This window comes from Cygnus olor, chromosome 1 (assembly GCF_009769625.2).
Source record: "Cygnus olor isolate bCygOlo1 chromosome 1, bCygOlo1.pri.v2, whole genome shotgun sequence".
Taxonomy (NCBI): Eukaryota; Metazoa; Chordata; class Aves; order Anseriformes; family Anatidae; genus Cygnus; species Cygnus olor.
The window spans coordinates 140,518,828-140,544,478 of NC_049169.1; the positions used below are offsets into that span (position 1 = coordinate 140,518,828).

General features: G+C 40.6%; 1 protein-coding gene across 3 annotated transcripts in view; it reads right to left on the minus strand.

Moving 5' to 3' along the window:
* Nucleotides 1-1,757: 1,757 nt before the first annotated feature.
* AFF3 (AF4/FMR2 family member 3) overlaps nt 1,758-25,651 on the minus strand; it is a 329,942-nt gene continuing 306,048 nt past the window's right edge. For 2 of the 3 annotated variants that reach the window (XM_040548075.1, XM_040548810.1), the window contains exons 15-21: nt 17,725-17,788; nt 14,905-15,041; nt 12,775-12,846; nt 10,349-10,442; nt 7,267-7,316; nt 6,925-7,139; nt 1,758-5,539 (exon numbers count right to left, since the gene is read on the minus strand). In XM_040548075.1, the coding sequence (XP_040404009.1) occupies nt 5,418-5,539; nt 6,925-7,139; nt 7,267-7,316; nt 10,349-10,442; nt 12,775-12,846; nt 14,905-15,041; nt 17,725-17,788 (754 nt within the window). In that variant the 3' untranslated portion in view covers nt 1,758-5,417. Of the gene's footprint in view, nt 5,540-6,924; nt 7,140-7,266; nt 7,317-10,348; nt 10,443-12,774; nt 12,847-14,904; nt 15,042-17,724; nt 17,789-25,651 lie in introns of those variants that run through there. The other variant, XR_005817547.1, reaches the window with a different exon arrangement.

Here is a 25,651-nt window from a genome sequence, read left to right on the forward strand (position 1 = left end):
GGAATATGTGCCATGGGACAGAGGAAATCTCCCATTTTTTTGTCATTCCCTTGTTTTCCTTGGACCCAGTGAAGCCCTTTCAGGGTAGCAGGGATGAGTCTGGGATTCAAGCTACAGTGTGCAAGGTGCAAGCTACACAGATCAAGAAAGAGAGCAAACCTTGCTGTATTTGCTGCTGGTTTTGTGGGGGAAAGCAAGGCCCTTTGTGCAACCCGTGGGTTACTTGCTCCATGCTCCAGCACATCGCTTGAAAGGCAGCTTGGGCTACCGGAGAAGAAAACATCCCTGAAAGGGCACTCATACTTGAGGACTTCCAAGAGCAAAGGAGGCGGACAGCAAGCAGAGGAAAGGAATGACTTAAGAAATGTCTCCAGCTGAATCTCAGTGAGGAAATCCATAGTCTTTTGAAGGAACGATAGAGCCTTGGATACTCCAAATCTTGGTATTTTTCCTCTCTCTAGCTTTAGTGAGGTGAGGGCAAACAGGGCCTACAGTAACCTTCCCAGTTAGTTAATCAACCTTGAGAACAATTGACAGCATGGCAACTAGTAAGGCTGGAAATGGAGTCTCGGCCTTAGAAAGGGCAACTGGCAGCTTTAGGGGAGACATTAAAGTAGCTGAATCTTCATGCTAACAGTATTGGGTGGGAGACATTGCTCTCCGGTTTTCTTCACAGGCTAGACATAAGATCATCCAAATGCTTTTCTAAATGAATTCTGACAAATTTATCTATGGTTACATGCCTTCCCAGCCCTCAGTGCACAGCACATAAGCTAATGTAACAATTATAATTATGATACTGATCAGACCTATCAGGCCTTTTTAAGACATGAAAATCAGACTAATTCTCTAGTTTCAAACACAATGAGTTCAAAGATGTGATGTAAATGTTAACAGAAAGATATTAAAACGAGAGGCATGTTAGGTCTACGCCAGCCAAACCTCTATCGTTATCTTAACAAGTTCATATTCTTCAAGCATTGTTTGTATTTCTATTGTGCCAAGAGATTTTATTCTTTAGTTTGAGGATTCTCCCTGGAGGTGGGGAGGGAAACATTGCTATTGTTGTGAAAAAGAAACATTTCTTTTTGACGTATTAAGCATTAAGCAGATTATGCAAAGGCAAGGCATATTGCAGAAAGAGAAGTTCTTAATATAGCTTTGACATGAACCCATGACCCTCCAGAAGATTTAGGAGAGTTAAAAAAATGTATTACTTTGACAATCTTCTAATTTGAAAAAAAATCTTCCTGTAGAAATTCTTGGAACTCACCCCCATTATTTACATAAAATTCAACCTTTCCTGCTTAAAATCATGAATCATTTAATGTCACATCTGCAGGGTATCTGAGACAGACGCCATTAATCCAAGTCATTTTGCAAATTCCAATTTCATTTGGATTAAAACCTACAACTAAGTCAGTGAATAGTATATACTGTACATGCGTTAAGGCTGGTGACTACTGAAGTCTCTTGGGTAGATAAACTAAGCACAGATTAGCCAGGTCTAAGTATATGCCCTCATCTAGGGAAAAAAAAAGATATCCTGACATTTCGGTGATGTAGATTTGAATCAGTAGCCATGAAAAATGGTTGAACATTTGTATTACAAAAGAGATACTATGGCACAGTCCCGAAGGTGCATTTCTTATAAATTAATTAGCTGCACAAATTATTTTGATAACAGTTACTGCAGTTCTGAGGTGATATGGCTGCTCAGTGATGAGTACTTGATGATCAATGGTAGGCACTAATAATATCTTTCATGCTGAGTGACTTTTATTACTATTTAGATTTACAGTATATACATACATGTTTGTATCTACACTTAGGGCTTGATCTTCTTAACCTCCTTTACCTAAGGTCTTCTGTTCACTGAAACCTATTCCTTTGGAGCCCTGTGATATTTGGATAAAAGAAATAGGCAAGCAAGGAGCTGGGGTATCCTGCCACGTGTCAGGGGGGACTCTGCTTGGCTTTTAGCCACACGTGAACCTCTGCATATAATTTGTTCTTATCTGTCATTCATGCCACCATGGAATACTATAAACGATTAAGGCCAAGGGGTCTGTATGATCTTGCTGTCCGTGAGGATCCCATAGGCTGCACTGCATTTCTTGCATTTACCTGCAATATATAGTTCCTTTGAATGCATTCCCATTGCTTCACCAGCCTCCCCCTCCAGGTATAATCCTACTAGGTTTGTACGGACTAACTTCTTACTTTCACAAAATGAACCTGAAAATGTTAGTGTAAAGAAGCCTGCATTTTCCTGGACTTTTACAACTGGCTGAAACAAGTAAACATCTCTCATTGAACCCCAAAAAAGTCCTTGGACTCTATTGATCTCATCCAGAACACACAAAGCACCTTTGAGTCACATTGAAATGTCTAAAACTATTCAGGTTCTTAATGTGGAGCATATGCTTAATTGGACCAGACCTAAAAGCTACATAATCTTTTCCAAATCTGGCCCTAAGAAGACGAATGAAGTATTTGTTGTCACCATGTCACATTCAGCTCCAGTCATCTAAACTGCAGCAACCATTATACAGCAAAATAGCCCACATGGAAGAGTATTCTAAATAACCTCTACAAAACACAGCTGTAAGAAACCCTACAGAGAGGAGGCCAAAACTTCTAATCCATTTATGCCTAGTTGGTTTAACTGGCTGCTATTTCATCCTGTTACACCACCAGAGGTTAAGGCTTGGTTGTGCTCATCGGACAACATGGATGATGCCAGCACAATACCTAAAAAAACAGTGTTTTTCCATGGAAGCAATGGGTATTTTAGCTGGAATAATTAAATATAAGAACAATGTACAAGAAAGGACAATCATCTGCAAGAGATCCTTAGTACTTGGAAACATGTTACAACAGGACAGCATTAATTCTTGCATTTCTTTGAAGTTGCTTGACATATTACATCCATACAAAGAGTTCATCGTGATTAAGAAAAATATCCCGATCTTAGTAAAATAAACATGCTTCAAAGTTCCATACTTGAAACTCAAATGCCACGTGTGCAATAAAACTAAACTCCATTTAAGGCAAGTAATATATGTCATGTCTAAAATTTCTCAACATTAAATAGCAACAAGGGCTCCCAAACCCCCAAACTTATCTGAAGAGAAACATCATAGGCACCATCAAAGAAAACAGAAGCAAATCTAATCAGAATTTCACTTTCCTGATCTGAGGAGAAATCCCACAGTACCTTCATATGGTATTGAAGCAGCTGATGGAATCTGCAGCTGCTAGTCTAGTACATCATGGCAGACTTCCACAGCTGGAGATCAGGCAAGTAATAAACAGAAAAGGCACTGACCAAGTTCTCCACGATACTCGGGACCAAACAACTTGTGTTCCTTCTAGGGCGGGTGACTGGAATTAAGAGTGACTGGAGGACTCGGAGGATGTGTATTTTGTCATTTAAAGGCAGGTCCATGTCCACTCTTAAAGCCAGCCATGCTATAACACTCAAGTCTGTATTAAGAGGTTACCACAGCCTGAGCTCAGGAGTTCTCCTGGGCAGGATCCGAGCATTGACCGGCACATAAAATTGACCTGGGATGGCCTGGGGCTCAGCAGTCCCTTGGAAGTTACCCTGCGGAGCTGCTTCGAAGAACAGAGTGATGTGCTGAGTCTGAGCAGTAGCTGCAGTTATGGTAAGTAGCCTAGACAAAAAAATGCACGTATGTAGGGCTCTGCGTGTTCTCAAGCCTGTTCTTTACCACAGGGGAAATACAACCTTTGTTCTACTGAGCAAACGTGCCACTTTGTTTGGTATCTTTTATCTTTTTTTTTTTTTTTTTCAATGCATCTCTTCAAAAATCAGGGAGGAAAAAAAAGGCAGCAAAGACCAATCAATCAACCATCAATATCAGTGGCTACTTCTACTTGTATCTTCTATTGAAAGAGTTTTTTGCAGTCATGTTTCCTTAATATATTTGTAAATTAGAATAGGAAACAACAATCAAAGGGTCCAGTCAGTGACGTGGGAAAGAATAGTCCATTGAAGTTACCAGGGCTGTTGACTTGAGTAAGGGCTGCAAATCTGATTGCAAAGCAAGCAAAAAAAAGATATTTCCAATAACAGAGGAATAAAACTAAATGTGTGAAAACCACTGAAAATGGACACGAATGCACTAAATGCAAACACAGTTGGTATGAACTGGCCTTGACCTCAGCTGACCCAAATTAAACTCCAGTCATTGTGGGATTAATTCTTCTGGCACAAAAAACATAGCCTGTCAACAGGAACAGAAAACATCCAATAAATCAAGAAACGTTAAAGCCTCGTTGAGGATTATGGATGAAGAGTGAGAGGATTATGATAGGAAACAGTTCTTAGCCTGATGAGCAGCAAACTCAACTTCCCAGATAAAGGAAATTGCATGTAACGTTCCCATATAGCCTTGAAGAACAGGCTGTGAGCTTCTGCTAGATGACAAAGATATGAAAATCAAAATCTGTAAGATGAAGCCTTCCCGTGCAAAGCCAACAACTCTTACAGATATGTCTCTCTGTCTGTATGCAGCTGAAATTAACACATTTTCTTTACTAAGTGGATTGCAGGTTGCCATATTTTTTCATTTATCTATTTACTGTCAGTAACAGAATGCAATTTTCCACCATCTCTTTTAAAAGTTCTTGCTATCAGCATATCTGTTTTCAGGCTTTTTGCCCAATACTGCAGGTTGTACTGTTGGTGCGGAGCTGAACAAGAGGTAAAGTTATTTAAAAAGACAGGAGATAAAGAAATGCATGCAATTTGTTGAAAGTTATTGCACATGAAGGAATGCCGTCTTTCTCCAACTTAATGCAGACTACACAACTCCTCTGTGTGCCCCAGTGGGGAGGTTACAGGGAGATGGAACATTATTGTTGGAACTTCTGTGAAGTGTCCGTGCTCGCAGTAAAAGTTCTCCATGGCAGAGATTTGCCCTCATTCATTCCAGTTCAGGAAAGCCCTCGTATATGTGCTTAAGCTCTACTGAAGTCAGTAGGATTTCGGTACAAGCTTAAAGGTAAGAGTCTGTTGAGAGCTTTTCTGAATAGGGATTTGTGCTTATTGCACTTGGTTCAATCAACCCATGAGATTTGGTTTCTGAGTTTGTCAGCACATGAATAGAAAGGGTATGTTTTGTGCATCAAGATCAGTTCTTCTAGTATTTCTAGGGTATGAAAATGTTTGGAGAGCGGTACAGAACTATTCATTCTGAAAAGACATCATTGTATATTGTACATATGCACAGATACATGTCTACACTCAGAAAAATTTTGCTCAACATTGAAGAAATATTCACCTTTGTTTGGATCAATGCTGTGGTTGACTATTTCTGTAGCACAGTGTCCAGAATAACTGAATTATCCATGAAAGGTATACAGTCCACGTGAATGGCACACAGTCATTATGACAAGTGAGCGCTATTCCGCACCCAGTGAAGTCCTTGTTGAGTGTACTGAACTAAATGCTCCATACTGCTGTGCAAGGTGATAGGTCCCATCAATGCATCCAAGTCATTAAAAAAATCTACAGAGAAAGAATAAAAGATTCGGCATCAGAAGAGTGAAGCTGTGTTTGCTACTTGTCAGCCTTTAATAGATTTTATTCTCTTGCAAATTGAGTCGAGCTGAACGTTTCATGGGAATGAAAGTTTAGTGCTGGTGAGATTAATTTTAAAGCCCTGTGGTTCATGATGTTACAGGCTGATGCACAACAATTTTCTTTTGAAAGAACAAAACAGTGAGTTCTTCGGCTTTGCCTTTCATTAACTTCCATTGTCTTGATAAAGCAAACAGATGCTGGGCAAGATTTATTCTGAGATTAAGGACAACTAAATATAAAAGTCTACACATGTTTGTCTATACGTATACTAGATATCTAAACTACCTTGATGGACAAATAGAGGCCTATACAACATGGTCATCCCAGTCTAAAGGGTAATTTGCTTAGCTAGCCATGAGGGACTTAATTCAGTTGCCTATGTAGAGGCATATAACGCCCATTTGAGATATCCTCAGGCAGTTGATACATACAGTTTGGGCTGGCAGATCTAACACTGGACATACATGAGACTTCTGGAGCAGCAGCGTAGGAAAGGACACCTCAAAGGGCATTTGGCAGCTATTGTTTGGCAACTGTATTGTACCCCTTTGTCATCTTCGGGGTGAACTGAGCAGCTCTTTGAGCTCTGCTGTTTGTATTGAACAAAGCCCTATCAACCGTAATGGGATATTAGCCTCCCAGCTCACAAACAGACATCTACACTTAGGTGTCCTCATTTTGATTTGAATCCTGCCATATCCCTGTCTTAAATACGTAATTACATAGCCTAAAAAAACAAGGAATACTTTATCATCATCAGAAACTGAGGCACCCACTCAGGGAAAGCAGTTCAGCTGAGAGAACTTTGCTTTGAAGAGGGAGTGAGGGCACCTCATTCCCATCTGTGTCTGCTTGGGGGTAGGCCGGGTGGGTGGGTGGAGAGGTGTTCATTTCTTCTGCAGAAAGGAAGGGTGCTCCTGGTTTTTGACATGGTCTGGTTAGATGCATCCCATCCAGCTCCATGACTCTGGGGGACAGAAAGCTACCTTTACTCTCTCAAACCTTTCTATCCAGAATGACATAGATGGTGGTGAACACTACATGCAGCTATGTCTGTGACCTGTCTGCCACCAGTCCTGACCAGTTGCAGAAAGAAAAAAGAAGTTGGTGATGTAAAGATGTTTCTGAGTGACACAGCTATCAAAATTGCATTTGGGGGCAATTTTGGGACAGGCTAGGAACAGGCTGAAGAAAAAAAAATCACCTCTGCAGTCCTACTTTGCAGATAGGTTTCCTATTAAAACAGTTATTTTTGTCATCAAAATCATGTGAGATTCTTCTAGAGTAGTCCTTTGCCTTGAATCACTCACCTCTATTTTCCTTGGCCAGGTTGTCAGCCATCTCCCAGTAGTCATAGCTGTGCAGGATGCTGTTGGTGATGCTGACGTGGTTGGCAGCCATCTGATGAATGCGCTGTGGGATGCTGATTATAGGAGATGGGGAAGGGGCCCCTGTGCTCCCCTGGGATCCTACAGAGCTCACTGGAGAAGGGCTAGGGGACATGGGTGATGGAGTTCCTGTGCTCCTGAAATCAGATGTTAACACCATTAGTTAAGAGGATGTTTGGTTCAAAAACACGTGAGTATCAGAACATACTGCAGAAAATATCTGACAACTGATCTGATCTAAGTTTCTGTGTGACATGAACTTACTTTCCACTGGTACCCCAAGGAGATGGGTTCTGGGCAGCTTTTGATGAATTCTGTAAAGGAAAAATAATTCATAATACATATAACTTATGTAAAACGATGAAATGAAAAACAGTAAACAGTATAAAAGTAAAAAATTTAAGAAAAAATGGTGCAGATAGATGCATGTAAATCTTACAATGCAATAAACCCACTGAGCCTGATTTGGTGTTGTGATGAAGCAGTACTGTAGCTCAGACTCAAATCACATCCTATTAAACACCCAGGGTTGGGTTTTGTTAGGAAAACATGTTAATTGATACTGAGCCTTTTCACAGAAATCCTGGGTGTTCAGAAGAAAGTGCTGTTAGGACTCTTTGTGAGGTTTAGGCTGGAATTTCTTGCAATAGAAAAAAAATACAGAAAACCAAAAGGTCACTCAGTCTGCAATATCCCTTTTCCACTAGTCATAGGACTGCTACCAGAAACCCAGAAACTTTTTTTTTTTATTATTCTTTTTAAAAAAGGATAGCTAGTCATATAGAAATCCTAAAACACTATTTATCCTGCTTGCTCTCCTGTGTCCTGTTCTACTGTTTAGCAGGCCTCTGAGTTATGAAAACAGATTCTGTTTCAGGATTTCAAGGCTGAATTTTTCTTAACTTCAATGCTAGCTTTGGGGTTTTGTTGGTCCGGTGCCAGCAAACCTGCATGTCACCTGGCATTATCGGCGATGTTTCCATATACACAATGACCACATCCTCTCTTAACCTGTTCTCCACTAAGATGGATACACCACCTGAGCCTCTCTTCAAAAAGCTTGTTTACTCAGTTTTGACGCATTCCCTGAATTCCCTCTTGTGATCCCACATCTTTCGTGCACACATGAGAACTGGCTATGGTATTTTAGCAGTATTCACATCAGTGCTGTGTGTGCCCTGGCATCCTTCCTGCATTTTGACACTGGGCCTTCTACGTCGTAGCTAACTGGTATGAAAAATTAACTTTGGAGTGTCCTACAGTGGGCTCTTCCTTCAGTGTTAATATTATTATTATTATTGGGCTGTTTCAGAACTACTGGCCTTCATCTTTCTAGTGTAAGAGAAACTGAGTATGTGTAATTTACTTACAGAGTTGGAGGCAGGAAAATGAGAAAATCAAACTGGAATCAAGGGTACTTCCACTGTAAATTTAACTATCCTCTGCCTTACTGTACAACTTCAGACAACCTTTTTCCTCATGTTTTAGGTGTTTTACTCCAGCCTCTTTTCATTTCTGCACCAGAAGGGTGCAGTAAGGATTCTGAAGAGAGTGCAATATTGTAAGAGACCATCTCTTATCCCACATTGCTTACTGCTACCCATTCTCCTGCTTTCTTTATACTCTGGGATGTGTCTAGCCCCTGAATATCTGTGGCTTCTTTTTACTTCCCTGCTGCTTTTTTAAAAAATTTATCTATAATGGAAATAAAATACTTGAAAGTAGATTTAAACTCTTTTTCTTTTCCAAAATAAAAGTATGTCTAATTTTACCTGAAAATATGTGTGACATGGTTTAAAATCTTTCTTTGATTGATAATATGTGGAAGTTCTTAATGTAGTCAGCATTTCACGTCACTTGGTTTTGAAAGCTTTTAGATACCAAATATGAAATGAGTGGAGAATTGGCTTGTTTTCCACTGAAAATTATAGCAAATGGATTTTTTTTTTCATTTTTACTTTCAAAGGTGAAAATACTTTCTAATGTGAAACTACAATATCATTACATTGGCAGGAGCTCTGCAAAAAACAAGCTTATCTTGGCTATAACAGAGTAAAAGTCCATTTTATGTTTGCTGTGAAACAGTTTCTGTCTGCAAGTAGGAGACATTTTACATGGTTGAGAGCCTGACCATCCTGTTCTTAATGCAGGCATTCTCTGAATTGGTAAAGAAAAATAAAGTGTTATAATGGGCACATATTTCTTTCCCCTGAAATCAAGTCATTGTTAGAAAAACATAACACTGAATTATATATTGCTAAATTTTTAGAAGCAATTACAGTGACTTCAATTTCAGTTTGACAATAACAGATCTGTCAATTTCCTTCACTGTCTTTTTGTGTTTAGAATCTGGTCATGAATGTTTGTGCTTGTATTTGAAATTTTTTATTAACAAAATGTCAAAGGATGGATGTTTTTCATTTCAAGGTATATTCTTCTGAAAAAAAAAAAGAGTCCTGTGTTTAAAGACAAATGGCTGTTCAGGTTCCCAAAACAGTTTGTCTTAAAACATTTGTATGTACATATTTTTTTTCTTCTTTTAAAGATAGAGGCTAGTTTTCTGTTTGTAGATCAAATGCTGGATGGACTGACTGCTATGAGAGCTCCATCAGAAAGGTTTCGTTCCTGAGTTACTTTCAGAGGAAAAGAGGAAAGTTGTCTGTCAAATAAAATACATTAAAATATGTTGAATGACTTCCTGTCTTATTCAAAATAACCAGGCTGTGGTACTGGCAGAGAGTGGAGAAGGAAAGTAGTAGCAGGTGGAGCAAAGCAGGAAGGGGAAGCCAGCAGTGTTGGCAAGTTCAAGGCAGGTGGTTTGGTTGCCTTCTGATGCTTTTGTATGACTGAAGTCAGTGTGGGCTCTTTGCCAGTTCCTTGGGTGAGAACATGTCCCATTGCACTGTCTTACCTATGAACGCTGCTAAGTGGACGCCCTACAGCTGAGGACTGATCTGGATCAAAGTCATCAGCTCACAGGAAGTCTAGTGGGAAGTGTAATCCTGGAGGGGATCCTTAAAGCAAAATCTCCAAAACCGATTCACAGCAGAGCAGGATAGCACTAGATAATTGTTTAAGAACAATCTGAAAATGCCTGTTTGTTGGTACAATAAAGTTTTTATCCTTCATGAAGGGCCATGACTTGTATATTGCAAAGAGGGGCCCTCATGAAGGCAATATATCTGAATGGAGACCAAGTATTGCCATGGGAGTCTGTAGCAATGCTTCCGTCGACTTGACAGGACAAAAACTAAACCCAGCACAACTATTGTTTTTTATTTTTTTTAGTAAAATACTGTATTTACTATAAAGATGCACTGATTTTAAAATGTCATAAAAAATGTACCTTAAAATACTCGATAAGCGCTTTCGAATACTTGACAGCATGGTCTCTCTTGAGTCGGAACATCCTCCAGTACAGAAGGGCCAGGCAGCGGTAACTAGAACAAAAGGGAGAGCAGAAGGTAAGGTATGCCCCCAAACAGGAATCCTGGTGAATTGTCTTAAATTCCCAAGCAGTGGAAGGCTGGCGGCACCCTGCTTACTGTTATTATCAGCATTCTGCTAGCAGGGTGCTACGAAACCCACTGTGCTCAGCAGGCCTTGCACAGTTGGGTTCCCAGGCCTTGACCCTGACTTGGAGCCTGCACTCCTGGCCAAAGGCCTTGCCCATCAAAAAGTCATTACAAGCCTGGAACCCAACATAAACATCTTTTTATGTTTTATTTCCTTCCTTGTTGCAAACGCAAAGGCAGCCTTTTGGGGTGTCTTATCCTGGGAGTACAACAAAATAGCCTGGCACCTGTATAACGAACTGGAGTCGCTCTGGGTCCACTTCCAGCAGATGGAGCCAGCTGGGAAACAGACAAACGCCTCAGACCTGTCTGGAGTTTGCAGGGCAAGCTCTGCTGTGGGAGGCTAGGCTGGAGGCTGTGGAGGAGGCATGGGCCTCCTGCCTGGTTTGTTCCCCAGAGGGAGCCAGCAGCGGGCTGAGAACCTCAGCATGCTGTAGGGAGCTGTCTGCCCCGTGCTCCTTGGTAGCCTGCAGCTACTTTTAATGCTACATAATTAAACGAGAGTAACAGCTATTAATTCTACATAAGGATAACTGATAATCAGTGCTTAATTTTACATAATGATAACTGATAATCAGTGTTCAGGATGCACAAACTCATGTCTTCAGTACTGGATTTAGGCGTGCCGGTCTATTTTCTGCAACAAGAATCACCACCACCTCTTCACAGTAAGATTTTTTGAGTGGAACATGTGGGATCGCACCACAGCAGCACGGCTTTTGAAACAAAAAGCTGGTGTGTTGCACTTCTCCTGTGGCCGCAGAGGCCCTATTTGTAAAAGCGATACCGGGTCTCTGAATCGCTGGGCGGCTTCAGTCAGGCAGCGCGGGGCTGTGCCCTGCTCCCCACCTTCAGGAGCTGCCCAGACCTCACCAAACCACCCCGCCGGGCAAGCGGCTCTCCAAAAAACCCCTTCCAGGCTCTCTCCGCCGCCGGCAGCCGGTGACTTGCAGCCGCTCGCCGCTGGAGGACAGCCTCTGCTCAGCAGATGGAGGCCGCCTGGCAGCGGCCTCCCCGTCCTCGGAGCTGCCTCTGTCACCTTCACAGGTGCGGGCACATGCGGGTGGTGTCTGCTTCTCTTTTTTCTTTTCTTTTCTTTTCTTTTCTTTTCTTTTCTTTTCTTTTCTTTTCTTTTCTTTTCTTTTCTTTTCTTTTCTTTTCTTTTCTTTTCTTTTCTTTTCTTTTCTTTTCTTTTCTTTTCTTTTCTTTTCTTTTCTTTTTTTCCTCTTTTTCTTTTTCTGTTCTTTCTCTTTCTTTCTTTCTTTCTTTCTTTCTTTCTTTCTTTCTTTCTTTCTTTCTTTCTTTCTTTCTTTCTTTCTTTCTTTCTTTCTTTCTTTCTTTCTTTCTTTTTCTTCCTTCCTTCCTTCCTTCCTTCCTTCCTTTCCTTCCCCACCTAAGTGTTTTTAAAGCAATTCCCATTTGCATATTCTGTGCTCCTCCTAATCACACAGGAGACCCGTGACAAAGGAAGGGCATTTGAAAGAAATGAACACCTCTGAATATTTTGTTCTTTTTTGTACAGCTGATTAATTAGGACTCTTTATTTTTGGAGGCTAAAGATGCATTTAATTTGGATTTTTTAACAGATGGTTAATAGATGTTAAAAACACACTTGTTGATTGTAAATGCCCACTTACTGAGAATCAGTAACCATGTAATAGGTATTTTATGTATTAACTACATAGATATTAAATTAAAATTTGATTTTAATAACATTTTAGCATTTTACTATCAATCAGCAACCACCCTATAGAATTTAAGGTGCCTGCGTATATCCAGAACTCTCAATTTAGAAGGTAATCCAAGAGGTTTAATTATCACCATCACCGTATCTCTCTTCATGAAATGTAAATATAATTTACGATTATTGGGCCTAAAATGTCAGCCACAAAAAAATTACCAAACTATTGGTACAAAAGTACATCACTCATAAAAACAACAAACCATCAGGCATTTAAAAATTAATTACGCTGACGTACCATAGCTGATCTGTCACAGTCAATAAGTACGAATTGCTTATTTACTGAGACAGAATGCAGACCCGCTACAGGGATACAAGGGCTGGACCTTCCCGGAGCAGAAAGTACTCTCTTTGTTTCAATAGACAACATAATCCTATCTGGCTGCGTCTAGCATCTGATTTTCAAGAACTGGCTCACTGCAGAAGAGCCTTTTGAGGAAATCTTGATCTACTAACCATAATGCTGCCAGCTGTTTGTCTTCTGGCGTGGCGTTGGGGCCTGAGTGGGTTTTTAGTCTCACTGCGTACCTTGAGCAAAAGGAAAGAAGCCAACATGAGTTAACTGAGACAGCTTTATATTACCAATCAGCTCCTGAGAGAGCTGTGCTGACCGATGTCATTCGAGCTGCCCCCTTACAAGTATTTGCTGAAGTTACCAAACACACATATCCTTTTCTGGTTGTGTTTTGGAGCTGTTTTGCCATGAACAGTACCTCCCTGCACCCCTTATACAACAGTAATTCCCCTGACCATCCGTCAGTACAGCCCAGAGGGCAAAGTGTTGCTTCCTGGCTCGTTGTGCTGTCCTGCCACAATAACCTCCGCTGCCATGGAGCCGGTTACACCGAGTTCATGCAGGAAGGTTTTCACAGTGTTTGAAGGCAGACGACAGCCTGCCTTGAAGCTGGTGCTGCCCTCACCCTGCCAATTCTGAACGTGTCTACCCAGATTTGCACCTCCAAGCAGAGCACGGCAGAGGGGGGACATGTGGCTCGGAGCTATTTTTGCTCATATGACATTACATTCAAATTCTATAAATATTAAACATCCACAGAGGTAGCACTGCTGTTTCAAGAGTGTATGTGCTATGCAATCATAAATTAGTTTCTGGAAATCTTGGCTTCCAGCTGAATACCTGAACAATGGGCAAGGTTAGGACAACACACAGCGCTTCTGGGCTTGCTTCCAGAAAAATACCTGTTCCCTATAATTAGCTGCTTGTGGTTTTTCTTATCTTTGTTTTCAAACTTTAATCCTGATACCCGTGCAAAGATTCAGTGTGAACATTTTGTTTTAACAGGCATACCTGGTAAACCTAGTATATTTTTCTGAGCTGCACAGCAAGAGAGATCAAAAGCAATTCACACTACAACAAAACCACAGCTACACACATTATTGAAAGCTATGGATCTGCAAGCAAAATTCATTTCCAGAGTTAGGACCATATATTTGCTATCATGAGAAAAGACAGGGCAGACAAAGAAAGAGCTCTCTGCCTGTGATGGCGCAAGTATTGAAAAAAAGAAGGGAAGAAATGCAGAGATGCACTGTACTATTCTCCTACTGAAAAAATAAATTATTTTGTTTAATAACCTTCCAGTTAGAAAGCTGGCCTCAATCCACTGAAATGCATGAGAAGACAGCCCTAAGTGGAATAAAATGCCAATGGAATTGTTAACATATGTGAGAAGATCATCGCATCAACACTAAGTCCAAAAGAATGCAATTGTTTTAGGAGCTTTGCTTCATTATGAATATGATTAAGAAATAAACTGTTTTAATTTCTATGGACTTAGTGCTGATGAGACCTGCATGGTTGACTGTCCTGAGGAATTATGCCATGGTCACTGACAGTACAGCTTTTTCTGCAAGTGTGGCTGGACTCTCTCTCGGACTCTCTCTCCCAGTCTCATCTCAGATACTGGGATGATTTTGACCTTTTTTTTTTTTTTTCCTCTACCAGAGCTGTCAGTAATGTTAACTACTGGTACTAAGTGTAATGGAGGAAAGAACTTACGAGACAGAAACTTTCCTCATAGGGACTGCAGGTCGGACTGAACTCTAGACTGTCCTATTTGGAGAGCCATGCAGCTGATCAATGTAGGGGTCTGCTTGAGTGAGAGCTGGACTGCTGTCAGGACTCCACTGGCTACAGTGGGAGCACACACACCAAATGGACCTCAAATGTCCATTTTTCTACCGCTGTTCACTTCTTCTTTCAGGTAACCATTAAACTGCAGTCTTAAACATGTTTCAACATTTTGCAAATTACTACTCCATGAGTGTTTTACTATTACGTAGCAGTTTTTTCCACTTTTGAGGAGCACAGGAGCACATCTTGAAACTCTTGAAGTAATTTGCAACTCAAGTAATATGAAAGCTTTGTTTATTTTGCATTCTACATGGCTTCCTAATTTAATTTCCACTGAAATAACAGAAAATCCATACATGTTACATACAACTGACCAGGCACTTGGGAGGCCCTCAGTTCTCCCCTTTTACTGTATCTAGGGAATTATGTGATGATGTAGGTGAGCATGTTTGCACAAACAGAGTAACCCCTGCAGTCATCTCCTCCCTTCCTACCTGATGAGTTCAACTGTTTCTGAATACATTGTATAGGGGGATTTAGATTCCATTGGGCCTTGTTCCATTGCATTTCCACACTCAATAAACGATAATGCTGCTTCTGCATAATTCAGTGCCTTTCCAAACTTTTCCACCTAGAGGGAAAAAATAAGGACACAGAGAAATAGTGTAATCATCAAGATATGGTTACATTTGATGGGATTTTCTCAACATGGGATTTTCTCAATATGAATTATAAACTTGACACAAGAGAGTATATCTTCAGATTCATAAGTTTTCCTATGAAAAAGCTAAAGCCCATCAAAATCTGTGCATCACTGAAAATCGTAAGATACAGAAAGCAGAGCTGAAAAAGGCTATGAGATGTTATTTGGTCCTCACTCTTCTGTCCAAAGAAGGATACACTCTGCCTAAGGCATTCCTGGCAGATGTTTGTCAAAGATCTTCCAGTGCTGGGAATTCCATGAACTGACCACCAGGCCTTTTGCCCCAGCTTTTCAAGCATCATTACCAGTAGAAACAGTTTCACATCTCTTTGCGGATGCAGTCTTTCATCAGTCAACAAAGAAAGGTAATTAATATCTTCAACTAAGAGAATCAGAATTAAACAGTTTGACTACTAACATTCTCTTATTCAAAGGCTCATCTCTGTCCTCATTTCTTCTTTATCCCTACCATTTTCAGCACTGCTTGACCTCTTGTTCGTATTTTGCTTTTTGTATCCCCCTTTTCTTTCAGGGACTGCTCTGCTCCCTTAGCTTCTCCTGACATCCTTCTTTCTTGCCCCGTTTCTTCTCCTGTTTTCCATACTTTGTGTGTGTATTTGTGTGCTTAACCAGATATATATACATGTATGACCTCAATGATAGTGTATATGCATATGTGCACATAATGTTCATATGTGTACACTTACACACCACCTATCTGCTCTCAGAATTTCATTTTTGATGTGGATAGGGATGAATCATACTATTACCTCTTTGTCCTGACTTGTCTTTCCTTCAGTCAGAACTCCTGCGGTACATAAAGCCCATTAATGGACTGGATGCATTTGGTTGAAATCTGATGCACACAGTGAAAGGTTAATGGACCTTATTCTTTTCTAAGGGATAAAGATTTTAAATAGTAAGTTTGGAATGGCACACTGGCTTCAATCTATTTTAGGTTCTTATATGACTCCCATTGCGATCATACCGGAGAACTTCACAAACTTTTTATTATATTTCTCTCCCTGACGTTCTTGTGCGGGTGGATGTGCTATTATCCCAATTTCACAGATGGGGGACTAAGGAGCAGAGAGACTTAGAGTCATTTTCAGGCTGCTCACTCTAAGTGCCTATATTAGGTATTGCAGAGCCAAAAGAGGAGGTATTGAGCCCAGCAAGGTGATTCAAAGTGCTGCCATTTTCCTCCAGGATCCCTACACAGTTAAGGAGGCAGAAGAAGTACCTGCAAAGAGCGATTCAGAGGGTGTAAGTAAGGTGCTGGTCCGCTGTGAAGGGAGGCTGAATGTGAAGGATATTTCAATCACCTGACTCTGATGGGAGGCTGTTTAAACTGTGCCTAAGTGACTTTCATGCAGCAAATTTGTGGCAGAGCAGAGAATAATGCTTGTACCTCCTATTTCTGGGAGTCTACCATAAAAACATTTCTCTTCAGGCTAAGACAGAATTTACTTTGCATATTAAGTGATTTTTTTTCTGTTCTGTTTAAAGCAACACACTAAAATGTACCATTTGTACTTCTCCACAATATTTTCTGATTTAAGACTCGCTTTAAAGTAATATGGAGCTGAATAAACCATGGAAATTTGTGCTAATAAACTCAGGTAAAGTGTAAAACTCTGCGTTAGTGTCCTAAATTAAGGGCCCACTTCTGCTCCCTTAGCCATTTCATACTCTGCACAACTGAGAAAAGGAGGTGAAGAAACAGGGTGTGAGCTACCTTTCTTCTTTCCTGCTCCTGTGACCACAAAGCGTCTAACAGAGCAAGGCAGGACTGCAGCTACCCCTTCCTGCAATATAGCCATACTCATGCAGGGTTCCACCCCATATATTGCATCTCTCTGTCATGTCAGAAGCCTGGCATTTTTAATGCTGTGCTAGCTTATTCGTAGTGGTAGACAAACACAGCATTGGAGAAAGCTAAGAGAAGGCTAAGTAGAGCTATCCTGGAGCACTGTGTACTTCATTGAACCCTTTTCTTTGGAAAGAAGAGGATCACTTTAGTGCTCCATATAGCCCCAGGTTCCCCTTTTTCAAGAGGGTCTTTCTGGCTATGGTTTTAGACAGGTCAAAGCTAGGATCAAGAACCTGTTTGTTGCAGCACTCCTGTGTATGAAACATGTTCCTCTAGGGTTAAACAGATGCCTTGTGTGATTCTGATTGTGTTATGGAAGGTCTGTCATGAAACTAGGATTCTTTTGGCACTGGAGAGGCAAAGCATTTTAAAAAAAGGGCAAATTCCTCAGGCACCAGACCAAATTTGGGATGAAATTATAGAGCCTAACCAGCTCGTTAAATTGAGAAGATAGGTATGTGGATACCTTATACAATCTCTATTACCATAGTTACTAATTGAAGCAAAGGAATAAATGGAAAGTTTTATTTATCCAGGCCTTTATCTCAGTAAGTCATTATTTGTTAAGTCATAGTTTATTGGGCTATGAACATTTGATTATATAAACATTTCTTAATTTAACAAGCCTAGCCATCCTTATAATAGATTTTATAATTACCCCAGCAATACTGCACTGATGAAGAAACTGCATTACAAAAATAATTTGGAGCAACATAACTGGAAAGAAAATGTTCTCACCATTGCATCTGCTTTATGCTTCTTCCGTTTAGCTTCCTGCATAAAGTAATCTGCATTGCGTGGCCTACCAGGGGAAAATAAGAAGACACTTTATTATTTTCTGAAGTGCAGAATATTTTCAAGTTATTTTTCCCTTATTTTAAACCTGATTTGCAAACACTTTTTATGAAGAAAATACACTTATCATGTAACCGTGCATCTTATATTTTCAAATTGTTGCCTGTGGAGACAATAGCATTTATGGCTGTTCTCATTCTTTAGAAGTCAGTGATTCAAAGCAAAAAAAGCTAATAAAATGCATTTTATGGATTATATAAACTGCTTCCCAAATTAGTGCAGTTTTGATCTGCCAAATGGATGCAAGCATTAAGCGGAACGAGTTATTCCATCTTCTCCTCTCCCTTGTGTTTGCTTACCTCTTTTTGTACTCCTCTCTGTACATTGTCATTTGCCTCGGCTTCTCCCTCCTCTCAAAACAAGTGTGTGTTTAATGCCTCCACTTCGAAAATACACACTGAGTCTGCTTGCCTCCGCAGCTACCATCTCATCCCCCTTCTCCCTCTTATCTGTAAGCATGCTGAGAGTGCTGTTTACTTCTGAGTTCATCTGTGACTCAGTGCTAGACTGCCTGCTGCATGCCACTGGTGTTGCTCGTGCCAAATTCTCCATTGATTTCTCCTCGAATAAATCTCGGAGTCTCCATCCCTTTCTTAGCCTACCTGACATACTGACTGTAGGGCACAAATTCAGCTGCTACCTCTTGCTGAAATTCACAAGTCCCTTTCTGATCCAGACTTATCCACTTCTGTTCAAACTGAAAACACAAACTGATGTCTCCTTGGCAATACTCCAGTGAGCTCCTCATGGTTGAGGCAGGTTTCTTCACCTCCTCCCACAAGCTCTCTCTATTGTGCCTTTCTCAATCACTGTGAAGAGAGCCATTTGCCATGTCATTTCAGTACATAACCTAACATCTTAAGTTCAAGCCTCTCATAAAAGTTTTCACATTTCCTGACCTCACAGATTCTTCCAGTCTCCTATGTGTGGGACATCACCATCCTTATAATACTCAGCCAAAATGTGCTCTGGTTCTTCTCAGCATATACTGTGCTTACTGTCGTATCCTTAATAGAATCACACAGAATGGTTGAGGTTGGAAGGGACCTCTGGAGATCATCTGGTCCAACCCCCCTGCCAAGCAGGGTCACCTGGAGCACATTGCGCAGGATCAAATCCAGGAGGGTTTTGAGTATCTCCAGAGAAGGAGATCCCACAGCCTCTCTGGGCAACCTGTGCCAGTGCTCTGTCACCCTCACAGTAAAGAAGTGTTTCCTCATATTCATCTGGAACTTTCCGTGTTACAATTTGTACCCAGTGCCTATTGTCCTGTCATTGGGCACCACTGGAAAGAGCCTGACCCTATCATCTTGATACCATCCCTTCAGATATTTATACACATTGATGAGATCCCCTCTCAGTCTTCTCTTCTCCAAGCTGAACAGTCCCAGCTATCTCAGCGTCTTCTCCTACGACAGATGCTCCAGTCCCCCAGTCACCTTCATAGCTCCCCTGTCCCCCCCCGGACTCCCTCCAAGAACCCTATATTTCTCTTGTACTGGGGAGCCCAGACCTGCACACAATGTTCCAGGTGTGGCCTCACCAGGGCTGAGTAGAGGGGCAGGATCACCTCCCTCAACCTGCTGGCAACGCTCTTCCTAATGCACCCCAGGACACCATTGCCCTTCTTGGCCACAAGGGCCCATTGCTGGCTCATGGTTCACCTGCTGTCCACCAGGACCAGCAGGCCAGCCCCCAGCCTGTACTGGTGCACGGGGTTATTCCTCCCTAGGTGCTGCACCCTGCCCTTGCCTTTGTTGAACTTCATGAGGTTCCTCTCGGCCCAGCCCTCTGGCCTGTCCAGGCCCCTCTGAATGGCAGCACAGCCCTCCGGGGTTTCAGTGAGTCCTCCCAGCTTTGTGCCATCAGCAAACTTGCTGAGGGTGCTCTGTCCCTTTATCCAGGTCACTGATGTGTAAGTTGAACAAGACTGGGCCCAGTACTGACCCAGTACTGGCACCGCCAGCTACAGTCCTCCAGCTGGATTCCTGATCACTCCAACACCGCTGAGCACAACCCCCTGAGCTCTGCCATCCAGCCAGTTCCCAATCCACCTCACTGGCCCCTCATCTATTCCGCACTTGCTGAGCTTGCCCATGAGGATGTTGTGGGAGACAGTATCTCCATGTGCTTGGAGGCAAACTCCTTGTCACTCTCAGAGGAGAAGGTTTATCCTTGGAGAAGGTTTATCCTTTTCTTAGAAATGCTTAGAGAGTTATCCCTTTGCCCTTCTAGTGAAAATGAGATATATTCCAGAGTATTCACAGAATGAATAGTGATGTTCCTGCTATTCACGATTTTAAGTGCTTGGTTTCATCAAAAATACAGTATTATTGCCACTTAGCAATCCTAACTAGTTTTTTTTTTTTTTAATTGGGATTTCTCAGCAAGTTTATTTAAAAACATTTTTGTGTGAGTCAGAGAAGATACAGATATAAAAATGGGATGTATGAATCAAAAATTCTTGCTGACAGCAGTAAGAGCACTTTTAGATCCATAACAGATTAGTGGGAACAAGGAGGAGCCTCTCAACAGAAGAGGACAGCCATGAATACTTCTTTGAGACAATAAGGGTATTTGCTAATGTGTCTACTTAGTCCGTTTCCATCTACTTACATGCACACAGTTTCAAGGAGATTTAATTATATCACAGAAGGTTAGTCATAACCCTATTTTGAAGAAAAGGAAGGCTAAATATCATTAGATAGAAATAAAATTTGAAGTCTGGATAATTTTGAATGACGTCTGCCCTAAGAAGCTTGATACAAAGAAAAATATTTCCTTTTTTCCATCTTTCTTTAAAATGTTCTCCCTTAGAGTGGAATTTCTCCCTACCTTACTGTTGCTGGTAGGTCAGAAAGGGAACTAAAGACAGGTTTGTGTCCCAGTATCTCATAACCTACTACAGCTGCAAATACTTTCTGTACCCAGCAAGATGCTAACATTATCTTAATAATACAAACCATCTGGATTTGATTTTGGTCAATTATGAAATAATAGACATTGCAACAGTGTTAGTCTGATGTGGAAAAATAGCTATGTTTTCAGAACCATTGAAAGAATTCTTAAAAATTGATGTCCTGTCTCTCTAAGTCTTGTGAAATGACCCAGGTAAGATAGTTTACTCCGAAGAGACAGAAAACAAAGCAAAGCAGAGCAAATCAACAAAGCAGTGGTCTCAGCTCTCTGAAATAATCAAAGTGATGAACCTTTACATGATCCTTTCAAATTCAGGTCATTAAAATGTATCCTTTGCAATATACCCTCCCATATGACACTCAGCACTATATATATAATTTGCTTGTTTGAAGCATGGGAAGAGGCTGTAAAAACAAAGCAAGATAACACAATGTAATTATGGTCTATTTATAAGTAAGTTAATTGCAAAATGGTTTTCAACTTGCGGAAGGATTTATTCTCCAGTATGCTTAGCAAGGAAGGCATTAGCAGTAGGCATGTACAGCACCGAGCCAAGAGGCCTTCTTTGAGGGCCCTGCTATAGGATAGCATAATGCAATGTGCAAAAATTGAAGTCATCAGTTTGTACTAAGGCCAATTGTTTTAGGGGGAAGCCTAATATAAAAAAGAAGCTATTAAAAGACCATTGTTAAGCAAAGTGTATATATTCCCAGTAGGAACGTTTAGATATTTTCATAGGAAAAATACAAGACTGATTTACAAATCGGTGGATGCCTAACAGAAATTAAGATTCATTAGGAAAAAATGGGTTGGGTATATTTTCTTCTAGTTGCTTATACAGTGCTTGTTCAATAGTGTTAATAAACATGTTAAGTCAAATTCTGATCTGTTTATGCTATCTATGCAATTCTATTCTTCTCTAGATCACTGCATGCTAATAAACTTGCAATTCAGATTACAAATGTACATGTGTGAAAATGGAAAGCTGAGATATTCTGTAAATTTAATACATGTTTATGTACACTGCATAGAACTGCATTTCTTATATCATTTTTGAAAAAAAATAAGGATGTGCTTGGATTTAATTTTTTTTTTTTTTTAATGAGAAAGAAAGGTCCCAAAATCAGTTTTGTTTAGGTTCCCACTGTTGTATATGAAAGTCATTTGTCTTTTTAAATCCAGTATACTAGTTTAAATTATTATGTTATGAAGCAAAGAAACAAAATAAATCCCTCTCTTCTGTATGTGCCTTGAAGGCAGCAGGTTACCTCAGTTCATGGACATATGAAGACACCTGAAAAAGCTGATGCATAAATTAAGTTCTGAGGATTGCTCTTTTGCATACTGCTTATTTTGCATCTGTGAAGTTCACGAATACTCTATTAATCATAATCTGATTTTACAGACCCTTAAGTTACAGTGACTGAGAACCTGTGTCTGTTACAAACATTAAGGTTCAACCGAATTTCCTCTGTAACTTGGCCCCTTTAGAGAAATTGGTGATAACCTCGGACTGAAGAATTTATAGGTAATCTCACTGCATGATAATTTCAGATACTATATGTTATTGAGAGGTCTCTTGAGGAGAAGTAAATCTGTTTCCTCACACAAGAGATTCAGAAAGATCTGAGGACAAACCCCTTTCAGGTCTTTGGTCTAAAGTTTGCAATCCTTCTGCAGATCACAGCCTCGCTACAGCCTGAGAAGCCAGGGAATAGGGAAAATTTCCACAGGGTTAAATTGGTACTAGCACTGGAGTCTCTTTGTTAGGGTAAAAAGCTTGCTGGTCATAAATATAAACTGAAGTCTGACAGAAAGATATTCCCTGACTTCTGGTTTTCAGGCAATTGAGTCTGATTCTCCTCTTAAGTTATTTGCAACTGTCTGTATCTGTTGGTGTCAGCACTGTCACTCCAGATTTACAAATAGAATTCAGGCCTCTATTTTAAAAAAATATTTTTAAAGAAGTCTGACTTCAAATTAACAGGTAAAAACAAGTGTTTTATCTCTATTAATAATTTTGACTGCACAAAAAACCTCTTTTGTTTCTGAATATCTGATTGTTGGTACTTGTAGAAATATAGTCCTCTTCAACAAAGCCAAAAAGGAGTTCTAATACACTGCTCTAATGCATCTCATATATCTCTCTGAAAGGCAAGAGAAAGAGCGTAAAGCATCAGTGCCAACTAAGTCAGGCTGCTGGTGAATTCTCCCTGGGATCAAGTGTCATTATGTGAAACTGGCTGTTCTCGAGGAGAATTTACCCTACTATGTTGATTGGGGAAAGCAATCAAGTACTGTTGGAACCAGTTCAACGCATTCTCAGTCAATGCTAGTCAGTCACCTAGGCACTGCAACAGAATCCAGCCTTTTACAGAATAACCCCCCCATGGCTAGATCTGATAGTACAAACAAGGCCAGGCTTCCTTTTCAGCAGTGGTATTCAAACCATTTATGACTTTGACAAGGGCAGCCTCAGTAGCATGTCTGTGGCTGAATCCAGGACGAGATTTATCAAACAATCTGCTACTGTCCAGAATTTCTCTCACTCGCGTTGCCACCACTTTCTGTGGGAGCTTGTCGAAAACCAGCAGGAAATACAGCATTTCCATTGCTTGTTATGTTGCACAGGATCCCAGCGTGAGGTGAGATGGCTGCAGGCATGGTAATTACTCCCCTTCCAGAAGCAGCCTTTGAGAGTTTCCGGACTGTTGAGCTCCTGAGAGTGGTGTTACTATTACCCAGGTAAAATGCTAGTGTGTGTATGTTTCTCCCTCAACATCCTGTTTAGCTGTATGCCATTACAGTGCATCTCTGCTACCTTTGTCTTTTGCTACCTTCTGTGAATTTAATTTACTCCAGTTTAGCAGATAATTGCAAAAACGTAAACTCATGCAGTAAAAAAGGGGGAAGAGAATCAAAAAAAGTGAATCAATAAAAGCCTTACTTCGTATAGTAATTTATCGGCATCTACTGCAACATAATCTTGAAACTCAGCGCAACTGCTGGTATTTACAGAGTACAGTATAGCTGAGACTCAAATATACAATTTTAATTATAACTGCATTCAAAAGCACATTTTTCATCTAATTTTTATATTTTATATGAACTAAATACTAAACTATAGCATTTTCTGCTTCATTTACATAATCTTCCACTTGAACATTATTTCTTACTGTGGTATGGTGCTTTATGAGGATACATTAAAAAAAACTAATAAAAGTTCAATTAAACATCATAAATGTAGCCAAGTGCATATTTTAATACCCTTCAGAGATAATGATGCTGAAGTGTTATAAAAAAACAAACTAGTGCTTCCTTAGTGTACAACAATTGCACATAATAAAAGCAGCTTAAATCATAATTCTAAATATAGGACCAGTTTCACAACTTTAGTAATCTAGACCCTAAAAAAGTGTGTGTACTAGATGGGAGCAGAAGAACAAAACGAGCAACCTTGGAGTTTGGTCAGAGCTAGAGGCAAACCAGAAGGTACTGGTATAGCCAGGGCCAGCCCATGTCCAGTTTTAAAGTTGTGCCAGCAGGCCCTGAACTTTCAGTCCAAGAAAAGAAGAAAATCCTGTAAGGGCAAGATAACCACATAAAGTAAAATGTGGGTGCATACTGTCCTGCCTATTTGCTGTTTTGGGTGGGGCTATACCTGGAGATATGTCAGGATCATGTCCGACACATTGGGTCATAGGGAAAGAGTCATCCTGGGGGTGAAGAATGGGGCTGAAGCTGGGAAGCAGTTATTACTATACAAAATAGTGTTCTCCCCTGATGAATAATGGCCTCCTGCCCATTCCACAACTGAAAATAAATGCTGCTTAACTGCTGTGTCTGGGGCATGGCGCACAGGGATCCCATGGCACTGTATGAGGCAGGTATCCAGTTATGCGACTCTCATGCTCACTGTGGTAGACCCAGCGGGTCTGGAAAGTTCAACAGAGGAGCGTAATAGAGGGCAGAGGAAGTATTGGTGACCCATTTATAAGGTAGTGCTATAGGCATTTCAGAAACATGGGAACAAAGGATCTGATTGGAGTCAGGCCAAATGTAAGAAAAATTTACTCAATCACACAACTACACAACTGCTATCTTGATGGGCTTAATATAACCAGGTCAATGGCTTAGATTAGATAAATAGATGAATAGTTCAGATACCTAGAAAGACAGTTACTGTTGCAAAAAAAAATAGCAACCAAAATTAAAGCACGGCACCTAATTTAAATGAAATGCAGAAAGTTATAATAAGTGGAGATTCCTATTTTGGCAAAAACGCAACGTTCCCCGGAATAACTATGTCAATGTGGTGAAATATGAGAGACTGAGAGAAAGAGTCAAAATCCACTACAAATTCCTGGGCATGACCCAGATTCATGACTTAAAGATATTCATGTGAAATCAATACCTTGACTAAAACGTGAGGGCAAAGTGTGCATGTGAAGAGGGAGGAATGAAAGAGGTATTAACAATAGGCACTTGAGTTCCTGTATTAAAAGCAGAGGGAGAAAATCTCACAGCCTTGCAGATAAACTGCAGTTGTATCTCTTTTGTTGTATGCTAGATAAATATTCTGAAATCAACTAATTTCAGTAGAAGCTGAGGAAAGCCTTTACAGTCAAACCTAGGGAGAGAGGGCAGGACCACAGCTGTCCAGACTCACATTGTTTTAAAATGTCATGGAATCACACCCTGAGTTCCCAAGAGGCGACTGAAAGCCAAAGGCAGATAGATACTTCTGTGAGAGAGAGTACCTGGCAGCCTGCTCTGGTGATCCCAGCATTGATGAGTGAGAAGCCAAGGTGCGGGTGAAACTGCTGGGTGACAGTACGTGTGAAACCTTGGCTATGTCTGTGCTAGTGAAATAAACAGAGCAAGGATACCA